The sequence below is a fragment of the Platalea leucorodia genome, assembly GCF_965183815.1.
Source record: "Platalea leucorodia genome assembly, chromosome: 4".
NCBI lineage: Eukaryota > Metazoa > Chordata > Aves > Pelecaniformes > Threskiornithidae > Platalea > Platalea leucorodia.
The window spans coordinates 120,475,338-120,497,735 of record NC_138826.1 but is presented as its reverse complement, the minus strand read 5'-3'; the positions used below and the strand labels follow the sequence as shown (position 1 = coordinate 120,497,735).

Sequence of the window (22,398 nt, the reverse complement as noted above, 5' to 3'; positions counted from 1 at the left end):
CACTAGAAACCAAAGCCAAGATTCAAAATCCCTCCTTTGGCAGCTGTTCCCGTGCCTTCCATATCAAAGCGCTGAGCGTGCACCCACAGTCAGCAAGGGCAGGAATCAGACTGAATTTGACATGTCTGAACTGTTAGTCTGGAAAAGAGCACATAAATTCTAAGCAAAGGATCTTCTCTGTGTTTATTGTCTCTTACCAAGCTCCGGGAAGCACTTGTTTTCAACACGTGTGAAATGTCAAACCTAAAAAAAAAAAAATATCTTAAGCAGTGGGGCTTCATGCAGGTGCAGATGGCTGAATAAGCAGCTCGGTGTCTGGTTTTTGCATGCTCCTTTTTGAAACTTGAATGCTGCTTTAAAAAAAAAATAATAATTGAGGAACAGTTAACATGGTGCAAAGACCTAAACTGCAGAAACAAATTAGATGGAAAGAATGTTTTAGATGTAACAGCACTTCAGTTTAGGAGGCGCACACGTACCTCCCAACGTGTGAACCCAAACATCTACAGCAATCTGAACAATAAGAAATGTATCCCACCAAGCCAGGACTAAACTAAACACATTATTAACAAAATAATTTCATATATTTTCAGCATTGTTTTTAATTCAATTCAAGCAACTTATTTTCTAAAAGGGTAAGTGCCGCTTCAGTTAAATACACGGCAACCCAGGCATACGTAACAACTTCTGCATTTCCCTCTCCCTGGAGCTCAGCTTACCAGGATCTGGAAGTTTATTTATCAGCATCATCTGCATGGCCACTATATAATTGCCCTGTGAAGCATTCAATGTATTTTAGGATCTACAGAGGAAAAAGCGATAGAAAAAAAGATGTGGTTTATGTTAGAGCAATATATTGCAAGTAAAAAAAAGCTAGGGAGATCTATACTGTAAACGAACTATTGATTGGGTTGTTCATGAGGGCGGTTTTATCCAAAATAAAAACCGAGCACAAACAGACCACCTAGAGATGCTGCCGTGGGCGCAACGCTCACCAGCGCTTTCTCTGCTGCAGCGTACGCCAAGGCATTGCCGAAGATGGATGACTGCCAGCGCAACAGCTCAAGAGCTCTACGAAATCTCCCATGTCCACCTCTGATTCTCCAACACCTGATTTTTGTAGTACTCCAGGGTCCAGGACAAGCCAATACATGAGGAACTGTACCTACACATTACGTACATTAAGATACTTTCTTAGCTTATAAAAAGTGATGGGAATCTGCTGCTGCTAACTACCCCAACATGAACACAAGTACAAATCCATCTGACGTTGGATGGAGCACGTATTACAGTAGGCCTGTACAGAACAGAGCACCACGTACCTGCCAGAAGGGTGAGTTTCGCCTGCCCAGCTTGAACATCGCCTTCACCTTGGCCTTAAAACATATTCGTAAAGGTTCGTAAAGCCCTACTAGGTTCTCCCACCACCACCCCCTATTGGCTTTTTACCTCTGGCAGAGCACAGTATCTGAACAACTCTTCATCTTCCTGGAAATCATGCACTTACTTTAACTGCTTTTTCAGACCAAATGAAGTTGGGTCTGTGGATCTCGTCTCTCATTATCAGAACTTCCAGTGGCTTCACCTCCTTGCTACAGATCCTCACAAACTCCTTCCTGCAAAGCAGAGGGAACCGGAGAAGCCAGAGCACGTTTTAGCCACGTTTGGCCAGGTTACTCTCCTCAAAGACACTATTGCTACAGAGGAAGGTATCCAGCAACACCACACACATCCATGATGGGAGAGTCCAGCATCCTTCCCAGAGCTCCCTCGGGATGCTGCCGCACACAGGGCCCCCCAGCACCTCAGGCAAGTGCCCCGCACCTGAAGCGCTCAATGTCTTCATCAGAAACGAGCTTCTTAACGAGCAGATACCCACTGTCTTCGTAGAACTGCCTTTGCTCTGTGGTGAGGACATCGTTGTCCAGGGTATAGCTGAGACACAGAGGAGAAACACGTTAGTAGGGCCGGGCAGGACAACGGGAGCAGCGTCGGCGAGAGCCGGCAGGAGGACGGTGCCGTGCTGGGCATCGGCGGCTGCGGGGGAGAGGCAGGCGGCTCCAGCTGGCGTCCAGGGGAGAACCAGCCAGAAACCCTCCCCACAGCAGACACTGAGGGCACTTGGAAGAAAACAATTAAAATTAAGTAGGAATTGAAATTCAATGTTTGAGTTTTTATTTTTGTATGAAGGAAGACACAATTTACCGGAACACCCCTGGCTGGGCAGCAGCACGAGCTGCTGCCGGAGCAGGAGCAGTTATCTGGGATATCAATTAAGGAATATAGGCTCAGGCACAATAGGGTATGAAAACTTTACTGCGGAGAAATGACGCTCCTCCCAATGCCTCCCTGGGACAGCACGTTTAAACCCTACCTGATGAAGTCACACGAGGGGTGAGCATGGACACAGCCCGCACACACAAATGCAACTGATAGGGGCGAGTGAGAGGACAGCAAAGGGGGCGAGAGGAGCCACTGAGGCGGGAGATGGGAGAAGGGAAAAGCTCAGGGCAGTGAGGAGGAAGAGGCACGTGCAGGGCGCAAGCCGTCGGTGGAGCAGGGTGGGAAGCACCGCAGCAGGTCTCGGAGCAAAGGACGCCCGTAGGGAGGGCACTGCTGTGCCAAGCTCAACAGGAGGTAAACGCTTCACCCCGTACTTCGGGTCCCAGTTTCAGAGGAAATGGGACTCATGGCCGCTCGGGTCCTCCAGACGTCCAGGGCGCTGCTCCTACCCACAAAACCTCCAGGAGGGTCTTTCCCCTCCTCTTCAGGCATCACAGAGCTGATGGAGACACAGGCGCTGGTGGAACCCTCCTCAGCACAGCTCCACCTCCCAGAACGGGGGGACAGCAGACAAGTCTACCAAGTGCTGGACCCCGCTTTAACACCTTCCTCCTGGGCTTTGCAGAGCCTCTTCCTCTCAGTGGTTTTGCTCCTGCCACCTCGCAGCACTCAAAGGACAAGTTTGGGTTGCTTGGACAACTGAAAACAAGAGGCACCCAGGTTGGGAAGGAGCTGCCACCTCCAGCTGCTCATTTTGGTGAAGGCGTGGAGTATTTAAACCTTTCCCTTCCCCACACACCCCCTTTGGGGAATAACGTATTCACAGACACGTTAGCCACCCAAGCAGGCAATACGATACTTGGGTACAGTCAGAAGCAAGCAAACGCTTTTGGAGAGACTGGCACAGCAAGGTTCAAGATTCAAATAACTTCATTTATTGTTTGCGGGATGCTGGGGAACATTGTCAAATTAAAAAAAAAAAAAAAAAGAAAAATAAAAAAAAGCCTTTGTTCTAACAAGCCATCTTGAGTTTTCCAAATCCATCTCTCCCCTCCTGGTTCCTGCACTCTTCAGGAGAAACTCCCTCAACACAAACCTGCAAAGGAGCCAGGAGATCCAGACTTCTCCATACAACCTCCTCACCCCAGCCAGCCAAGAATAAGAAAGACATCAGCCTGGGAACGTCAAACTCTCAAATAACACAGCAAGTAAGCTTCCTTGCGTGCTTGCCGTTTGAGGGAAGTCGCCAAGTGCAAACGCTGCTTTCCCTCCCGGCTCAGTTCAGAGCTGCAGGTGAATTCGCAGGTGTGAGAGCAAAGGTCTCGCAAAGGCAATTGTGAATTTCTTTTTCTCTATTAACACCTTTCAGGTGATGAGAGAGGAGGCTGGGGATGCTGAGTGCAGCACTTTTTGTTTCTTACATCATGCATCCAAGAAACATCTCCGGGATCCTCTATGTCCCATTTCAGGCTGTGGAAGAAGACCATGCCTTGCGCTATCCAGGTCACAACATGGCCAATGTGGAGACCGCTGCTGCCTTCCACTCGCCCCCCTCCGCCTTTTCCACCTGAGCCCCAGATCAGAAAGGAAATGGGAGCAGGGGCCAAACCCAGCGGTGAGGATAAGTGCCGTAGGACAGCGTCCAGCCGAGCGGTTGGGTTTGGCTTGTCCATGATGACTTTAATGGTGAGGAGACATCACCAAGAGCCCAGCTTGCCACCCGGCGCTTATGAGGTCTGCACGGCGCTTGAGGTAGAGCCCAACCACAGTACCTGCAGCTTAGGGATCACAGTCCCCACGTGTCGTTTGCTCCTCTTCACCTCCCCTGCGCATGTGCTGGTGCCTGTGCGTGCCCAGGAGCCTCTCAAGAAGCTGTGGGTCTCACCACCCTGGCCGGGCGAGGGGCAGGAGTGAAGGAAGAGGAAGGTCTGGGAACAGGAGGGCTGGTTGCTAGAGGCTGGGAAGTAGGTGAGGAAAGTTCAAGCGTGGTTCTACGTGCTCCCTTTCCTGTACTCTGCAGCTGCCGTGATGGCCGCGAGGACATAGCCAACAAGTGTGCAGAACTCAGCGCCTGGCACGCTCCAGTCACGCACCGCGTCTGTGCCGGCACGGGTGGCTTGCGAAGTTAAACAGCACAATGGCTCCCGTCCTCTAAGAGTGCCCTGCTGGGAAAGAAAAAGCCTGGAGGGGAAATCCTGGAGTAGGGAGAGAAGGAAAAGTGACGCTAGCTTAAAAAAGGGGAGCTGCAAACAGAGGTTGCAAAGGCCTTGTATTCCTCTCAAGTTGGGACATGCTTAAAAATTATATTTTCAATGTACACTGTCCTTAGCAGTGCACTTAGTGCTCTCATCTGCCTACATTAACTCCGTGAGTGATATTTGAGAGGAGATAAATATTGAGATTGAATATGGATGCATAACAGACCTGCAGCACAGCTCAGAAGATGATTTTTGACATCTTTGCACATGTCCCCTGTTGCCACCCTGCCGTAGAGCCTCACCACTCCTGCAAAGCCGACTTCAGCCCCACCGTGTCACGGCTCAGACGAGCTCGTGCCGTCGGCGTGGCAATCAGTTCATCCTCACTTTTCCCTCAAGCTCTACGCTGTGAAGCAGACACTGCTGAAAGGTGGGGTTTGTCTTGCTGCAGGGACCAGGAGCGGATTGAATGCAGCATGTCCTCATTACGAACTGGGGTCAGCTTTTCCTCAGTCTCTTCTGACTCCAGAAAAGGCAGAGGCCACAGGCTGAACTTGGTCCTTCTTTTGGCAGGGCGCTTCCTTTTTTTCACATGAGCTTTTCACAGGTTAACAGGTTCACAGGTTCCTGCACTTGTTTTTCCTGGGGCCATGGCATGCCGGGCAGGTTTCCGCCTGGAAAAAAATAAGCCTGGGGCAGCGGCTGATTTGGTTAATTATTGCTTTTCCTCTCCTCCTCCCCTTCCTGCTGCCGTGGTGGTAATTCAAAGGAGAAGAGGGAGTTTGGACCTGAAGGCTGGTAAGACCTTGCAGCTCTCCTGTGGCCGCAGCTCCCTCTGCAGTCACCTACCTGACATGCCCAAATCAGTGGCACTGCCCTAAACCAAACCCTAAGAAACAAATATATGGTTGTTGTGGGTTTGTTTTTTCTCCAAAAAGCCCAGTTTTGGAGAGTGAGGTGAATTTCTGGTGGTGAACTTCCACTGGTGGGGCATGCGCTTTGGAAACCTCTGACTGCAGAACCTCTGCCAGGGAGATCCCTCACACAGGGGGTCACATTTACATGAACGGATGAAGCATCCTTTGGACTCCAGCCCTTGCTCAAATATCCTGTGAGGAAGTGCTTGCAGATCCTTACTCTCCCAGGGATGTGGTCCTGCACCCACGAGCGTGTAGCTTTGCTGAGAAAGAGCCAAGAAGCCCTGCTGGATCTGGCTCTGCCCAGGGTCATTTCAGGGGGCAAGGATCAGACTCTTTGGCATTGCTAGGAGGCGGTTGAGCTGGCCTTGCACACAGTCGAGGGGAGCTTGCCTAAGCTTAGTCCTCCCCAGGCTCCGGACTATCCTCAAGCTGTTGTAGGAAGGAGTGAAGACATGAGTCTCTCAACAGGTGGGAAAACTGCTGAGTTCAGATGACCTGCAAGGTCTTTATGGGTTTGTTCTTCTGAAAGAGGAAATTTAAGCCTAGATCCGTAGGTAGAGGTGCGCAAATTTTTAAAAACGAAGCCGAAGTTCTTCCTTTCCTTCTCTCTTCCATCCATAGTAAGAGGAATTCACAGTCTGGAAACTCTGGGAATCTGATGGACACCTGTAGCTCTTCTCTGTGGTCACAGCTCCCTCTGCAGTCAACTCAGCTGCACCAAAAACGCCAGACAGTGAAGTCTTTCCACGAATCCTGTGTCGTGAACCAGGCGGGATACTCTTAAACCCTCACAAAAATCCCAAGGAGAGCACCAGCTGGGCTGTGAGCCAGAGCTCAGCAAAGTCCACAGAGGAGCCTCCAACTCACTGGAAATCATTCAGCTGGGCACATGCAGACAGCAAAGACCAGGCTGAGAAGGTCCAAGCCTGGAGAGGCATCATGGGACGTCTCCCCAAGAGCGGGATCAGTGCCAGGGTTATATAGAGGGCATGGGAAGAGATGCAGGAACCAGGGTACTCAAAATCACCCAGAGAGCAGGGCTGGGGGTCTGTCCTAACGTCTCCCCCTCGTCAGACTTCTTGGTGGTGTGGTCAAACCAGAAGCTACTGAGAGGATGTGTCTGTCTCCAGGTGGGAACCACAGCCCAGACACCTCACCCCACCACCAAGGGTTTAGGACCAACGCAATAACTGTGCTCGAACCTTGTCTCATGTAAAAAGCATACAAACAAACAAGAAAACCCATAGAGGCTGCAGGAAGAGGAAGAAGCACAAACCCCTCCTCTGCATTACGTTGTCGCGTATGAAATGACTGCCACAGCTTCGACTTGCAGCCGCTTGTCTAGGCAGTCCACCGCTGAGCCTGGTGGGTTGGGGACAGAGCTGCACCTGATCGCCTGTCTCACCTGAGCGGCCTCCCGAGCCGCAAGATAACGGAGCAGAAGGAGCCACAAGAGCCCATCAGTGCAGCCTTTGGTGCTGTTTTGGCACCTTCTCCGGGTGGAAGGGGAGAATGGAAAAGAGCTGAGGGTTGCTGTTTTGCACTGGGGTATTCAATGACGCACACGTCGCCAGAATTTCTGAGCGGCCGAAATAATACAACGCAGCCCTCGAACACAGTTTCGCTCTGATTTAATCTATATTTTAAAAAAATAGATTCTGAAAGCAAAAGAATCCTTCAGAAAGCAAGGAAAAACATTGTGAAAGGCGAGGGGATCATTTCAGTGCACGACGCTCCACCCTGCCACCAGCGCATCCTGAGGAGCATCCAACCGCCTCCCCGACCTGGCAGCACCAAAAAGCCACCTTCTCCCAGACCCACCAGACTCAAAGGAGGACTCCCACGTTTCACACAGCCTCGGATCGGCTGTGCAAGGCCAGCGGGAGGCTGGTTTGCTGGCCCAGTAGCTCCCAACCCTGTCAGCCACATATTTCACTTGTGCCAGCGCTGCTCGGTAAGATACGATGCCACCCCAGGTCACGTTTGAGGAACTCTACTAGCAGTCATGTTCCAGCCCATCAGTCACATTTTTATGTGAGTGGTTGCTGCTTCCCCTTTATCCAGTTCCTTACACCATCGATTCTGCTGGTACCAGTATCCTCATCTTCATCAGCTGTACTAGTGACTTCCCATGCGAGCTCATACTGAGGGCTTGCGTGAAACTCTGATTCATTTCTTTTGCATAGAAAAGGAGGTTGGAAACGTTAAAAAACATACCCTTGCATAAATCCTTGCATAAAATCTTATGTTAGTGTAGCGTCATTCCAAAGGTACGTCATGTGAGAAACTTTTAAAAAAACAAGAATGAAAACATCAAGAAAATCAAGGTGTTCTTTCAAGACCTTCATTCTTCAGTTGTCTAAGATAACCACAGCAAATCTCTGTTTTTCTAGGTTAGGTTTTCTTTGACGTACATCAACTGTTCAACCTCAGTGCAATTATCTCGTATTAGCATAAAATGATTTTGCGATGCAGCATTTGGCTAAGTTACCCATAGAGAGGCCAACAAAGCACACGCAATTCTGCCTGCCGAGGCCGCCCCGATCAGAGAAGCTCATTCTCAGGCACGTGGTTTCCATCCTGCTCTTGAGAGGTTGCACTACAGGTTAATTCTTTCTCCTTGCACAAGCCGTGCTCGGAAGTTCCAAATATCCTTCAAAACAAAAATGAGACAAAGGAAAATCCTTAAGGGCCAGCAAAAACAGTGACCAGGATTCCACTTTACAGAGATGGAAATAGATAGAGCATTCTCAGCTTAGCTACGTAAGTACCATGAAAACATACCAGAACGCTTACTGAATATCCTTTCAAATCCTAAATATCAAGAACCAAAATGCCGCCCTGACTAACAAAGAGGTGCAACTTTCCCCCCGCCAGGAGCCAGGTTGTTTGCAGGTGTGACGCGGACTGCAAGATGCCCACGGATCAATTCTGGAAGGCGGCAGAAGAGGAAACATGAGCAGCGCGGAGAACGTTACCCTTGCAGAAGTCACCCTTGCATGCCTGTGCACACAGTGCCTCCCTTGTGCGCCTTTGGGTGATCAAAAAAGCTCGCCAACTGACTACACCTCGCATACTGCTGCCCACGAGCAAGTGATACTCCTTGCGCAGCAGAAACCAGCAGGAGAACGGACAGGAATGCAAGCCCTTAGCCAGAAATCAGGTGCTGGGCAGGCACCGCTGCGGACTGTAAAGCAGAGAAGAGCACCGCTGTTTGCTTCACGGAGGCAAGCCTTGGGCAAGCTCCTACCTCAGTTTCCCCGTGTGAGGATTACTTAACTCTGATCATCAGTCGTGTGAAGGTGAAATATAAGAGCTGGGCACTCCTCTGGGAGAAAACTCCAACTCTGGTTAAAAAAAGCTTAAAGCTACATGAAAACACACAGACTCATCCAAGGCTTGTATGGGCACACGCTCATTTCCACTCACAAGGAGAGAGCCTCACTACGCATCACTTCGGATTTCCCTGTGCACCTAAATAACTCCAGGAATCGAAAGCCAAGCATGCTGTAATTTTGCAGACAGGCTTGCAAAACACAGCTGGGACGCCCCGCCATACCCAGGCACCCTGAGGGGAAACACAAAACAAAACAAAAATCCCAAAGGTGAAAAAGAAGATCCTCTCCTCCAGAATGCCCTAGATATTGTAGTATTTGTAAAATATGTAAATGTTAAAAGAAAATTGCCGCCTATTACATCTAGACTTTACTGCCGTGATGCTGGCTGTGTATGTGTTTGGGAACTGCTGCGGATTAAGAAACTCAGAACATTTCCAGCCCAGTAAGAAGGTTTATTTTTCTTTCAGTGGCTGAATCCCTGATGAATTTAGATTTGCTTTCTATTTTACACAATGGTTTCAGTTATTCAGCAAGAGTCCATTACCCCCTTTTTTTTTTTCTTGTGGCAGATGTATATCATTGCTGACATACCTGCGGTAGCCTCAAGTCTAAACAATTGACGTGGGATTATATTTAACCAAAAAAATTGAGTCTACTATTGCAGTCAGATGTGGCTACTTGTTTTAAAAGGAAAAACCACTTGCCATTAGGAGGGGAAGCTGTAAAAACTGTGGGCATACAAACTGTGGACGAGCACTGAATTTATTGCATCTTCTTATACTTGCAAATTCAGGGCAAGAGATGACCGCATCTTCCTATTTACATGGTGCAGTCCAAACATAACTGCAAAGAGCTCTGGTTCAGACACACTCCCCACAACAAGCCGTGAACCAGGAGATGCAGTGAAGGGCAAAGCTTGCATAGACTTCACCCTATTCCTGCCTTGCCACGTTAGCCCTTCCCAGTGGGCTACCCAGCGGGGCGAAGTCTCGGCCCCCTTGAACGGTGTGAGCAGCCTCAGAGCTGAGCCATCGGGACAGCAGAGGCTGTGGCTCCTCCTCGCTTATGCTACAACATCAGTTGCAGTCGTATAACGAAGCGCTGATCTAATCTCCACCAGCTCCGCCGGCACTGGAAGGGATCGAGGCGTGCTCACAAACCCCATTCTGACAAGCAGAGCTGGAGGAGGAACTTCTAGAGCTCAAGGGATGTGAAGGGGCTGCCCAGAGAGCAAGGCCGCTACTCCGGCATAGTAAGAAGCAGCCTTATGAGCAAAAAGGCCCCAAAAAAGCCTGCTGGTCATCCTCTGAACACCAGGTCTTCTATTTGGCCAAGCACCTCTCCTTGGCACAGCTTGATCTGCCAAACTGGGCATAGCAAAAAGCACAAATCTGTCACACGAGAGACTTAGGAAAGGGAACTGTCCTGGACTGTGACAAAGGGCCCATAGCCAAGTCTTACCCTGAGTTCCACGGAGGTCGCGTTGTACTTCTTGTGAACCATTTCTACCAATTCTTTCTCCAGGTGCTCTTGGGTCGTGTTCTTGACGTCAATGTAGTAGCACTCTGAGCTGGCAAAGTGACAGCTTATACTCTGCACGAGGAAATCGGGCATCGCTCACTACCGCATCGTTTACAAATGACTGGTGGAAAAAAATCTCCTGCATCCCAGATTATGGACACCCCACCCCATCCTTACAGATCACGTCAGCAAATTCCTTCCTCCTTTCTGAGCACTCCTGCTCTCCTGAGAGTGTCCCGTTGGAGAAATACTCTTGCTAGGGAAATACTCTTTGCCTGCTGATGTGCTCTTCTTCCTTCCCTCTTCTCCCAAACACTCCCCCAGCATGAACTGTACTACTTGATCTCAGAGTATCAGCAACTAGAGTGGGAACAGGGAAAGTCAGGGTTGGAGCAGACCTGTGTGTTCAGTAATGGTTCTTACTTTCTGCACCCAGACGCTCACATCAGCCCCCTTATTTTGTAATCAGGTCTTGCTTAAGCAGAGTCTAGAGGAAATAAATAGAAATGCCCCACAGAAACAGCTGTTCTCTCATTACATGAGCTATGCCAGCTGCAAGCAAGATCATGCCAGATGTCAAAGGGTGCAGGACCGTAACCTGGCTCAGAGAGCTCCAGGATACTCACTGATTTACCCCGAAGGCAGACAAATGTTGGGATTTGGCACAGTATGAGGAAGCTCTTGTGTTTCTGCGGGATACTGAAACAGGACTATTGCTCCCATAGCCAGGAAAGAGCCAGCAGATAAGATTGTCAGTACCTGATGCCCTCTCTGCTTTCAGGATTACAGGAGGAAGGAATTCCATCAACAGATGGTTTCCTACCTTTCGGAAACCTGATGTCTTGTTTATTCCAGAGCCATGAATGAGCAGGGGATGGAAGAACACTGTGTCTCCTTTCTCCATGACAAGGTGAACCCTGGGACTCTTCTCATCCTCATCAAGTAACCCATGGAAAAGTTTGTTGGCTTTACCCTAGAAAAAAAGGCTGAGTTGAAATCACTTGGTTAAAATTAGAGCAAGTGCCGATTCTCAGTGCGAGGGACAGCAGGGACAGCTACGGATCTGCTTTCCTCGGGCAGTATATTCGGTATGCCCAACTAAGAGCCTGCCCACTTGCCTACAAGTCTTCCTACTTCAAGACTGAGGTACAGCAAAATAATTCTTGTTCTGTTTTCTGAAGCTGGATTCAGATAATTAAGAACATTTCTCAGCTGGAGAGAGCAGAGAAGAGCACTGGGGAATCTCACAAGTGTGGCCTGATGCCACCGCTGGGGTCCAGCCTTGTGCTCCCAGTGCAACCATCACCAATGCCAGGCCAGGTCAGGAAACATCCGTTCTTAAGAGCAAGATACCGCTTGATATTTAATTGCATCCCGCTGTTTACTATCCAATTTCTCCTCTTTGGGACAGTACACATGCTCACCAGGCAGGAACAAATTCACAGGAGGAGAAAGAGTCCTCAGACTTGGCAAGGGCAGTGGGAGATGGTTGCATGTGTTTATGCCGTTATGCCACAAGGTGCTGGACGATTTCTAGGTGAAGGTGGGAACAGAGGCAAATCTACCCGGGTTACATGGAGTGAGGCCAACCAAGCAACTCTCTCCTGATGAAACAAGTCAGTGTTTGCTGTGCTGGTTTTGGCTGGGGTAGAGTTAATTTTCTTCATAGTAGCTAGTATGGGGCTACGTTTCGGATTTGTGCTGGAAACAGTGCTGATAACACAGGGATGTTTTTGTTATTGTTGGGCAGTGCTTACACAGGGTCAAGGCCTTTTCTGCTCCTCACCCCACCCCACCAGTGAGGAGGCTGGGGGTGCACAAGGAGCTGGGAGGGGACACAGCTGGGACAGCTGACCCCAACTGACCAAAGGGCTGTCCCACACCATATGATGTCATGCTCAGTATAGAAACCTGGGGGAAGAAGGAGGAAGGGGGGGACGTTCAGAGTGATGGCGTTTGTCTTCCCAAGTAACCGTTACGCGTGATGGAGCCCTGCTTTCCTGGAGATGGCTGAGCACCTGCCTGCCAATGGGAAGCAGTGAATGAATTCCTTGCTTTGCTTGCCTGCATGGCTTTTGCTTTACCTATCAAACCATCTTTATCTCAACCCACAAGTTTTCTCACTTTTACTCTTCTGATTCTCTCCCCGATCCCACTGAGGGGGAGTGAGCGAGCGGCTGTGTGGGGCTTAGTTGCTGGCTGGGGTTAAACCACGACAGTTTGCATAAACAGGAAAACCATCACTGAAAACCTCAGCTTTGACCTGTGCATCATCCCTCCACAGTGAGCTCTCCCCAGCCAAAATGTGGTCCCTTCATGCACGCCCTTCCCAAGCCTCCCGTGCTGCTCTACCTCCCACTTTGGATAGCCGTGAGGCTTTAGGGGCTCCTTGTGCGTCCCTGGCTGCACAACCAGGCAGCCGTTGTCCTGGTCAGCCCTCTCCATGGCGGTCCAGGAGCACACGATGAGGTCCGCAGGCCGGAAGGGGAAGTAGTGCAAGTCCTGATGCATGGGGTGGAGAAAAGTCTGTATATCTGCAACACAGGTTCAAAACCTTCAACCTCATCAAACGTCACACAGCCTTTTCCTTCCCATTAAACCATTGCACTTGTTGTAAGATGTCTTAAGAAGCTGCTGCTTGCCACTGGAGAGACTTTGTGTACTCAGTGTCTGCTCCAGCCCACCAGACTTGGAAGGCCAATGGGTTAGCTTATACCCCTTCCCACGAAGGACCAAGAGCACAGTGGTGGCTCTCCGGCCAGCAATGCTGTGGGGACACAGTGAATGCCAGGAGGCTGCCTGGCTGTGCAAACCCCCAGAAGACTCCTTTGCTGGCCTTCACCACCACCAGCCCCCTGCCAAGTTCTCACCATTCGCTTTGGCTGCTCTCTAGTTTCGTGAACTTAACAAGCACGGTGTTGCACAAACCTCTCCCAGTCCAAAGGCTTTCAAACAGCCGTGCTGTCTATAGTCACTTGATCTATCGCTGTGTTGCAAGCAGAATCAACTCTGTCTGTGCTGCACCCAACACGTTTATTTCGCCTTCTTTAAAAAAAAGAAAAAAACCTCAATTTACGGGCTGCAGCCTTCCCAGTCTACCCAGCCTATTAGCCTTCGCCCTAGAGGCTTTTTTCCATGAAGTCTAAACAAAAATAAACATTTCTGAAGTTTTATTTGTTACTTCTTTTCCCACTATGGAAATGGAAACGTATCATCCACACCAAAACAGCCTTTTATATATTATTAATGTATTTATTTTGCCATTGAGTTTGCTCCTCGGATAGATACAGTTAGGATGTTTCCACTTGCCTCATTTGCTGTATTATTTAGACTTTGGACAGTCTTGAAAACTCTCCTGAGATCTGCACCTCTCCTAAAGTACTCCTCAAAGATATTGAATGGAGACCTTGCAAATATGGAGCAGCTTCCCATTTCTTGTCCATTATTGTTTTGTTTTTACTTTAGAAGTGTATGCTCTCCTGTTGAATTTCCAAACCAAAACGACACATCTTTCTGTGGAGTATTTAAGATGACAAGTGGAGATGACTTGAACAAACTCAGTATTTTAATAACTCAATGTGCTATGTGTCTGCTCAGAAGCTGCGCACCTGAGAATGAGAAACATAGCTTGGCCTCAACTTCACTAAACAGAAACAACTATGCAGAGTCAAAGCTACTTTGAAAAACTGTAATAATATGGTTAGTCCGGTTCTCTTCCTCTCTCCCTGCCCATCACCCTTGTATAAATTATGATCTCAGTTTCCAGCAGCAGGAGCCAAAGCCAGGCTTCAAAATCCTTCTTTTGGCACCTATTCAAGTATTTCCGTATCAAAGCGCTGAGCGTGCAACAACTCTCAGTGGGGTCAGGAGCGTATAAACTCCAAGCGAAGGATGATCTCTGTATTTATTCCCTTTTACCAAGGTCCACAGAAGCACTAGTTTTCAACACATTTGAAAAGTCGAGCTTAAAAAGCATATGATGTTTTAAACCCTGGGAGCTGGCTGAACAGGGAGCTCGCTTGCCCACTTTGAACACGCGAGGGGTGCAGCCAAGACAACACCATCTTTAGCAAACAAACATCCACTGAACATTGAAAGACAAGAAATGTTATCTCATTAAACTGAGGTTAAAAGAAAACAAACTATTACCAAAGCGGCCTCGTAAATTTTCAAAGGTATTTGGTTTTAATTTGTCTCATTTTTTTTTCAAACAGCTTTTCTAAAACACTAAGTTCAATTTTGGCCAAATAGACAGACAGCATACACACAATTTCTCTATTTTCCTCTTATCCAAGTTTTCCTTACCAGAATCTGGGAGTTTATTTATCAGCATGGTGTGCATTGCCATGATGTTTGGCCCTGTGAAGCACTCAACATATTTGAGGACCTACAGAGAAGAAAACATTAGAAAAAATCATTAGAAACATGAAAGACAAGAAGAAGGATTGCTGAGGAAGCGCTGGGACCTGGATGCCTGGCTGAGGCTAGGGTACAGGAGGAGGAGGTGGGGATGGAGGGATGCAGGACGGAGGCAGGATCCGGCACGGCACGCAAACGGGCATGGTGGTAGGAGACGGAGAAGGAAGATGGGGCAGCAGGCTGCTGGTGGGGTTGAAAAGATGAGGAGGGTCATGCTTCCACAAAGCTACGGCTGTCTTCCTGGATAAAAGACATTCAGAAAATGTTGCTGATCTGTCCTACTAGCCCGACACAGTTTGGGCTAGTCACAGTCCTGACTGGCTCACCCACCACAGGAGCAGAGGAGCACTGCTTTAAGTCTTCTGCCCTGACCACCATCCACCCCGTGTTGATGCAGAACACTCTTATAAGATGGCTTGATATTCGTTCCTCACCTATATACTTATGGGAGTGAGATACAGGGGCTCTAAGGGATTAAGGATATAGCTTTAGCGGAACCTAAAAAAGCTGCTTCGCATAGGCGTTAAAACATAGATCCATTCATATAGGCTCTTCCACCACCATCCCCCTTTGCTGTATTTTTTAATTTTACCTCTGGCAGAGTACAGTATCTGAACAACTCTTTGTCTTCCTGGAAGTCTTGCACTTTATTAACTACTTTTTCAGACTGACCATACTGGGATCTCAGGGACTCATCTTTCATAATCATAGCTCCTGATGGATTCACCTCTTTTTTACAGATCCTCACAAACTCCTTCCTGCAAAGCAGAGGGAACATCTGTGTTGGGAGAGTCCAGCATCCTCCAGCTTCCCAGAGCTCCCTCGGGATGCTGCCGCACACAGGGCCCCCCAGCACCTCAGGCAAGTGCCCCGCACCTGAAGCGCTCAATGTCTTCATCAGAAACGAGCTTCTTAATGAGCAGATACCCATTGTCTTCGTAGAACTGCCTTTGCTCTGTGGTGAGGACATCGTTGTCCAGGGTATAGCTGAGACACAGAGGAGAAACACGTTAGTAGGGCCGGGCAGGACAACGGGAGCAGCGTCGGCGAGAGCCGGCAGGAGGACGGTGCCGTGCTGGGCATTGGCGGCTGCGGCAGGGAATCGGTGAGAAACCTCCCCGCTTGCATGGCCACCGTGGCAGTGTTTCCCATGCCCCGGCAGAGCCAGCACGGTGTGCCCGTGGCGGTGCAGCATCTCCGCCCACAGCCACCTACTACTTCCACGGCAGAATTCAAAGCATCCCCCTTGTGCCCTCCCAAAGTGGAGAAGCAAGCAGGAAAGCTGGGATCGGTCCTCAGCAGCCTGACTCTCAACAGAGATACTGAAGCACACGAGAATTGTCCCTGCAGTCAGATTATCCACTCAGACATTTTCAAGATGCATGGTTAAGCTTTTTTATTAAACTACAATTAAATAAAGGAGAATACACCCTTGTAAAACGAAAGGCTACACAATGTCTGGTGATAAACATGTGTGCTAGGGTGGAAAAAAGAATTGAGTTCGCAGGTTATTTTTTTTTTTATCTCTACAAAGGAAGATACAGCTTACCGAAACCTCCCTGGTTGAGGAACAACACTAACTTGGGCTGAAGTAGGAACGCTTATCTGGGATGGACATTAAGGAATATACACTCAAGCACAATAGAGTACAACATCTATACACGTACGTCCTGAACCCTACAATGCAGTTCATCTTAAAGATAAGTGCTGTGCTGGACATTCAATCCATGTTCTTGTTTATTTTGCTTCTAAAAATACCTTTCCCGCCTTCGGAGTAGCACATCTGGCAGAGAAGTATAAAATAACAGCATAGTACAGCCTTCTCTACGCATATAGAAAAGTCAGTACAAAATGCCTGAGACTCCAGAGTAGTCCACAGGCCTTGATTCATCTCCCAGAACATCAAGACAGTCAATGAGATGCTCAGTGGAGATGTTTGCTTGCCCAGTTTCCCTCCCCATGCTCCAGAGAGCAGCCAAACCTACCCAAAACCTGCATTGCCTCCTGGAGATGCTTCTCCATCTCTCCCCTCCTAACATCAGTGCGCCAAATTCGGAGCCAGAAGTCATATGGGGTGAACCTGGGACATCACATTCCCATGCGGTGGTGCAAACACTCGCCTTCTCTCCAGTTACTGCAGAGATTAGGTCCCTCCCAAACTTGACAGGGAGAGCACGAAGAGAGGAGAGCTATGGGCATCTCAACTCATTTCAACAGGTTTAAATAAACATAGTTGTGTTCTCCTATGCAGAGAGAGGCATTCTCAGTCACAGAGCAATTAAATCCCACTTGCTAATGAAGCCTCACAAGAACTTTGTGCATGGTATTGAAGCATCACCCAGGGGGAAGGACAAAAAAAAAAAAAAGGACATTTTCACGCAGATCTCTGGGTCTGCACATGCATGTCTGGAGACCCCTGTGCTTCAGGGGTTTATGTAAACCAAAGACTTTCCTCTACCACTCACCACTACCTTTTAAATGTGCCATAAAAGCATGCATGCTTCTGGAATAAGAAATAGGTTTCATCACAACAGTTGTGTCTATGGTCCCGACACCAGAAAGCTTAAATGTTAGCTGGTTAAGAGTTGCATAAGGTGGGGGAAGAAACACGGCACAGGGACAGGAGTGTAGGAAAAATTCTGAGCTAGAGGGAGGAGAAGGTGCTGAGAACTGGATGAGAGAGAGTGGGAAGGGAGAGGACATGGGGAGACCAGGGGGAAACCACCACAGCAGGTCCCAGAGCGAGGGATTCCACCACTGAGGGCACTGCTGCTCCACACACCACATTTCAGGTCCATTTTCACTAAATGTCCAGAGACAGCTGATGGAGACACAGGCGCTGGTGGAACCCTCCTCAGCACAGCTCCACCTCCCAGAACGGGGGGACAGCAGACAAGTCTACCAGGTGCTGGACCCCGCTTTAACACCTTCCTCCTGGGCTTTGCAGAGCCTCTTCCTCTCAGTGGTTTTGCTCCTGCCACCTCGCAGCACTCAAAGGACAAGTTTGGGTTGCTTGGACAACTGAAAACAAGAGGCACCCAGGTTGGGAAGGAGCTGCCACCTCCAGCTGCTCATTTTGGTGAAGGCGTGGAGTATTTAAACCTTTCCCTTCCCCACACACCCCCTTTGGGGAATAACGTATTCACAGACACGTTAGCCACCCAAGCAGGCAATACAGCACTTTTGCAGAGACTGAAGCAGGCCCAGCAAGGTTCAAGATCCCCAGAAGCTTTTCCAAAGCATCTGCCATCTCTCAAGGGATGGTGCAAACTCCTGCATATCTAAGACAAGCACAATAAACTTGTGCAGTTCTCTTAGAAACCATCTCACAGACACCTGGTGAGATGGTCCTGGCCTGACAGCCACCGCTCTGCCAGCACCATCAGGGTTTGACCAGAAGCAGCCAAACACCCAGATCACTCAAGTGGAGCAGTTGCTTTCTGAATCCCCCCCGTTTGCTTGCCTTTTGAGGAAACCTTGCCTAGAAAGGCTGGACCAGAGGATCCTTGAGGTCCCTTCCAACCTGGTATTCTGTGATGCTATGAAACCTTCACTTCTACAGTTGGTGTGCTGGTTTTTTTTCCAGTGTCCCAAACCAGGCAGCACCCAAGGTGAATTCACAGCTGTAGGAACGGAGGTCTTCCACAGGCACTTGTGAATGTGGCTTCTTCTCAGCTGCCTTCCCGTAAGGAGGCAAGCGCTGGCGTTACCAATGCAGTGCTCCCCTCTGGCTCCTACACCAAGCCCCCAAGAAAAACCTGCTGCATTTCACCTTCTGCTGCTTCCTCTCCTTCCCGAGGACTCTGCCAAAGTAGAGTTTTTCCACTGTTGTGCAGAAATAACTCATCTTCCACCAAACCAGTACAACCATCATACACCAATCTCTAACATACTGATCCCTAAAAGCAACTACAGGAGGAAACTAGGTATGTAAAAGATGGTATTAAACTCTCTATTATGCAGGTTTAATTTTAAATAAACAGGGAGGATCGGGATGCTCTCTTCTCCGGGCTGGGAAGGTGGGAGCCTGGCGGAAGGCAGCTACCCCCTGCTGCAGGGCTCCCTAAGCAGGGAAGTGGGTGCGCACATCTGCACCCCAGCAGGGCAGGGCAGAGACCCCGCGGCCTCCAGGTGGTTTTGACATTTTCTGCCTCTATCAAGACATTTCTATCAAGACATTTCTCCCTTCATAAAAGGCGAGGCATTTTCTGGAAGGAAAATTGTCCTACCCAATTGACCAAGCCAGAGATTACAGCAAAACCACTGCACTGAGGTAACATATCTGAAATAAATCTGTTCTTACTAGATTCTGTCATTTACCTTCTCCACACGCCTTTCTTGTTCCAGCCCAATCTAGTCATATTTTTGTCCAAAGCTCTTTGCATCAGGACCATTGTAGCTGGATTTAAAAACAAAACTGCTTGTGCAGCGCCTCTCCTTACTTACTCTCTCCTTACAACCAGGGGGCTTTTCTTAGCTTTATTTCCAATTTTGTGTTCCTACTTGCACCTTTGTCTTATGGCAGTCTCAGTCAACTACTATCCATCTATCTTCATATTTTTTAATATATTTGAAGACTTCTACATGCTGTTTGATCACATCCTCATTGCCAATTTATCATAATTCTGAGGTACCTTGTCAGCATTCAGCTCTCACTGAGAATCAGCAGCATTTAATTTTTTTTTTTTTTTTTTAAAGCAAGATTTATGGCAGCAGCTTTCAAAATACTATCAGCAGGCAGACTTCATTTAACTTCTGAAAACATGGGACAGACCAATGTGAAAACTTCTTTCTGCCCCAGTTTCCTTTCTCTGATCTATTGTAAAGCCGGCAGCCTCCAACATCTCCACCTCATTTCCTACTCACAAACCAAACCTCGATGTTTTTCCTGCTGCTGGTCTGCCAGTCAAGTCTGTACCTCTCAACAACGTCCGAGACTCACTGCGCAATTGCTAAGCCTTGCAAAGTTTATCTCCCCCAAACCCACGAATCTCTAGGAGGGAAATTCGCTGCAGGTAACCCCCCCGCTCAGCGCCGGGGGAGACGTGCCGGAGGGGCTGCCGAGAGGCCGCTGGCCCACCAGACGCACATCCCCACGCCTGACAGGTTGCAGGGCTGAAGCTCAGGGAGAAAGCACCGGGCAGCAAGAGGTTTTTGGGGCAGGATGGGTGCTGACCCCAAAACACCAGTGCCAGGGGAAGCGCTGCCCTGGTGCACCCCTGCTCGCCGAGGGGCTGCACGGGGCACGGCCCCGCTGCACGTCACCACCCCGTAACCAGGGCACAGGGCTGGGACATGGCCCCCGTGTCCTTCCCGGGCAGGGCGTCCTTGCAGGGCAAACCACCACCGAACCCCTCCTCGGTGCCCGTGCACACACAAGCACGCAGGGTGCGGGGAGCGATGTGCAAAGCTCGCCGGGGCGGGGGAAGCAGAGCCCTGACCCCAACGGGGCCAACGTCCCGCTCCCCCCCGCTTCCCACCCCACGTCAGAAAGGATACAGGAGCAGAGGCTGCTCCCAGTCGCGGGGAGAGGTGCCGGAGGATGGCATCCAGCCGAGCCGCCGGCCCCGACCGCTTCCCGAGCTGCTCCATTGTGCCCGGGGAAGCCGGAGCACTCGGTCCCTAGCCTGACCCTATAAACACAGCCGGGGAGGAGCAGGGCCCCGTTGGCGTCTGCAGCTTTGCCTCGGCCGCACATGCGCCAGCAGCCGTGCATGCTCAGAAAGGCCGCAGAAAGCTTGCCGGGAGCCAAGGGCTGGCAGGGTTTGCAGATGGGAGGGCCTGCTGCCTGCTGGGTCCTACGTGGGGAAAGCTCAGCGCGTGCTTTTGCACGTCACCCCCCCTTCCCGTATTTTTCCTTTTCTCTGCCAGCAGTTACTGAGCTGCACAGATTTCATCAGCCCTGTGCAGAGAGCAACGCTTGGCGCTCTCAGGCACAGACCATGGCTGACACCGGCACGGATATTTTCTTTATCTCCTGTCTCTAAGGAGACTGTCAGAGCTTGCCTCATCCCTCCGTGAATCGGTTTGGAGAGATTTTTATGGCCCCACCGTTGCCCCGGCCAGCGTGGCGGCAGAGCATGTTTCCCAAGTACCTCATTTGCACTGATAGAGATCTGGGATGTCTGCAGACTGCATCCAATCTGCACCCTGGCTGGGTGCTGTGCTGGGTGTCCAGCCTTCTGGGACAGCCCTAGCGCTTTTTGAGTAAGAAAAAAGGGGAAGGAGCAAAAAGAGTTGCAGTGAAGCACCTGGGGAGGTGGGAGAGGAGGAAAAAAAAGCCCAGAGGGGAAAACCTGCGGTAGGGAGAGGGGGAAGAAGTGTAAAAAATGGGCAGCTGCAAATAGAGGTGCAAAAAATAAGCTGTAGAGGCTTGGTGTTCCTCCAAAGCTGGGATACACTTAAAAGTGGCATATTCAATATACACCATCCTTAGCACACTCGTCTGCCTTAATTAACACTAAGTGCATCAACAGACACATTCGAGAAGAATATTAAGGGACTGAAAACGGCCCCATCACTAACACATGCAGCACAGCTCAGAAGATGATTTCAGTCATCTTTGTACACGTCCCCTATTGCCACTGCGCCGTAGAGCCGAGCCGCTTCTGCAAAGCGGACTCCAGGCCCCCGTGTCACGGCTCAGACTAGCTCGTGCCATCGGCGTGACAGTTCATCCTTCAAGCCCTACGCCGTGAAGCAGATGCTGCGGGAAGGTGAGGTATCTCCTGCTGGAATTTGCTGTCCTTCATCTTTCCCCTTTCCCTGGGTCAAAGAGATTCATCTCTGACCAGGACAGAGCAGGGAGGTGGGGAGAGAAGTAAGAGCTCTGAGGAGGATGGAGGTGGGAGGAAGGCTCCAGGTGCAGCCTTGCAGGCTGCTCTCCCACATGGTCTCCCAGGAGATGGAGAAGTTGGGGATCTGGATGAGAGAGTAGAGAGGAGTGGTAAACTGAGGGCAGCAAACCCAGTAACGCTGTAATAATATAAGCTGGAGAGCAGCATCAGGATTGGAAGGAAATTATGCCAAGAATTTGCATTATTTTGCCAACCCACCTTATGCAAATAGATCTTCACACCTGCCCAGTTTGTTCATAAACCCCTTCTGCATGAGCAATCCAGCCAGGCCCTGCTCCCAAAGATGCACCATCAGGAGTAAGTCCCCTGGTTGCTCCAGGCGGTCTCATGATGATAGGGTATGCACCAAAACTCTGCATCACAGCTGCTTTATGAAGCTTAACTCCATTTTGCAACAGGTTTTGCAACAGGTTTTGCTGGGATCTGAGGTGACGTGTTGATGGATCAAAACCTCAGCTGTGGATATACTAAGCTTCATGTTAGTGCTCCAGATAAACAGAAGCCAAGGCATGGATAGGACGTGCTTCTGAACTTAACCTGTATCCTAAAAGCTGATTCCCTGTAAAACTCAGTGGCAAAACTCTCAATAATTTAAGTAAAGATGTTCCAGAGCAAGTTTACGTACTCCATTTGTGGCAGCTGCCTGGGCTGGGGTGCATTCCTGTTTATGGCTCTCACGGTCAGTGGTTCCACGTATGCTCGGTGGAGTCACTGCCTTCACGCTGCTCACAAAAGTGGGACAAACAAGATTAGGAACCCAGAAAACAACCGCTCAAAACAATCTTGTGTAGTCACAGAGGCAAGCATAGAGACACCGTGAAGGGACAACTGGTAGCAGCAGTGACAGCACCCAGCCCTTCAT

At 49.6% G+C, this 22,398-nt stretch overlaps 1 protein-coding gene across 3 annotated transcripts; it reads right to left on the bottom strand.

Annotated features, from left to right (window-relative positions):
* Nucleotides 1-7,015: 7,015 nt before the first annotated feature.
* Nucleotides 7,016-20,357, bottom strand: PHYH (phytanoyl-CoA 2-hydroxylase). Of its 3 annotated transcripts, none has more exons than XM_082309192.1 (9): nt 20,179-20,357; nt 16,229-16,284; nt 15,556-15,666; nt 15,272-15,437; nt 14,566-14,647; nt 12,613-12,794; nt 11,084-11,233; nt 10,201-10,332; nt 7,016-8,054 (listed from the first exon to the last, which is right to left on the bottom strand). In XM_082309192.1, exons 1-9 carry the CDS (start codon nt 20,269-20,271, stop codon nt 8,001-8,003), a joined length of 1,026 nt encoding a protein of 341 aa, XP_082165318.1. In that variant the 5' UTR covers nt 20,272-20,357; the 3' UTR covers nt 7,016-8,000. The 3 variants fall into 3 exon arrangements, with proteins under 3 accessions (XP_082165318.1, XP_082165319.1, XP_082165320.1); XM_082309193.1 differs by having other exon boundaries at nt 10,201-10,304; XM_082309194.1 differs by having other exon boundaries at nt 15,407-15,437.
* Between the last annotated feature and the right edge of the window lie 2,041 nt (nt 20,358-22,398).

Coding starts and splice junctions, on each gene's coding strand:
- PHYH (XM_082309192.1), bottom strand. CDS start 20,271: ATGGAGCAGCTCGGGAAGCGGTCGGGGCCGGCGGCTCGGCTGGATGCC. Junction 14,648..15,271: donor GATACTGTACTCTGCCAGAG/GTAAAATTAAAA, acceptor TCTTCTCTGTAG/GTCCTCAAATATGTTGAGTG. Junction 8,055..10,200: donor CGACCTCCGTGGAACTCAGG/GTAAGACTTGGC, acceptor TTTGTTTTGAAG/GATATTTGGAACTTCCGAGC.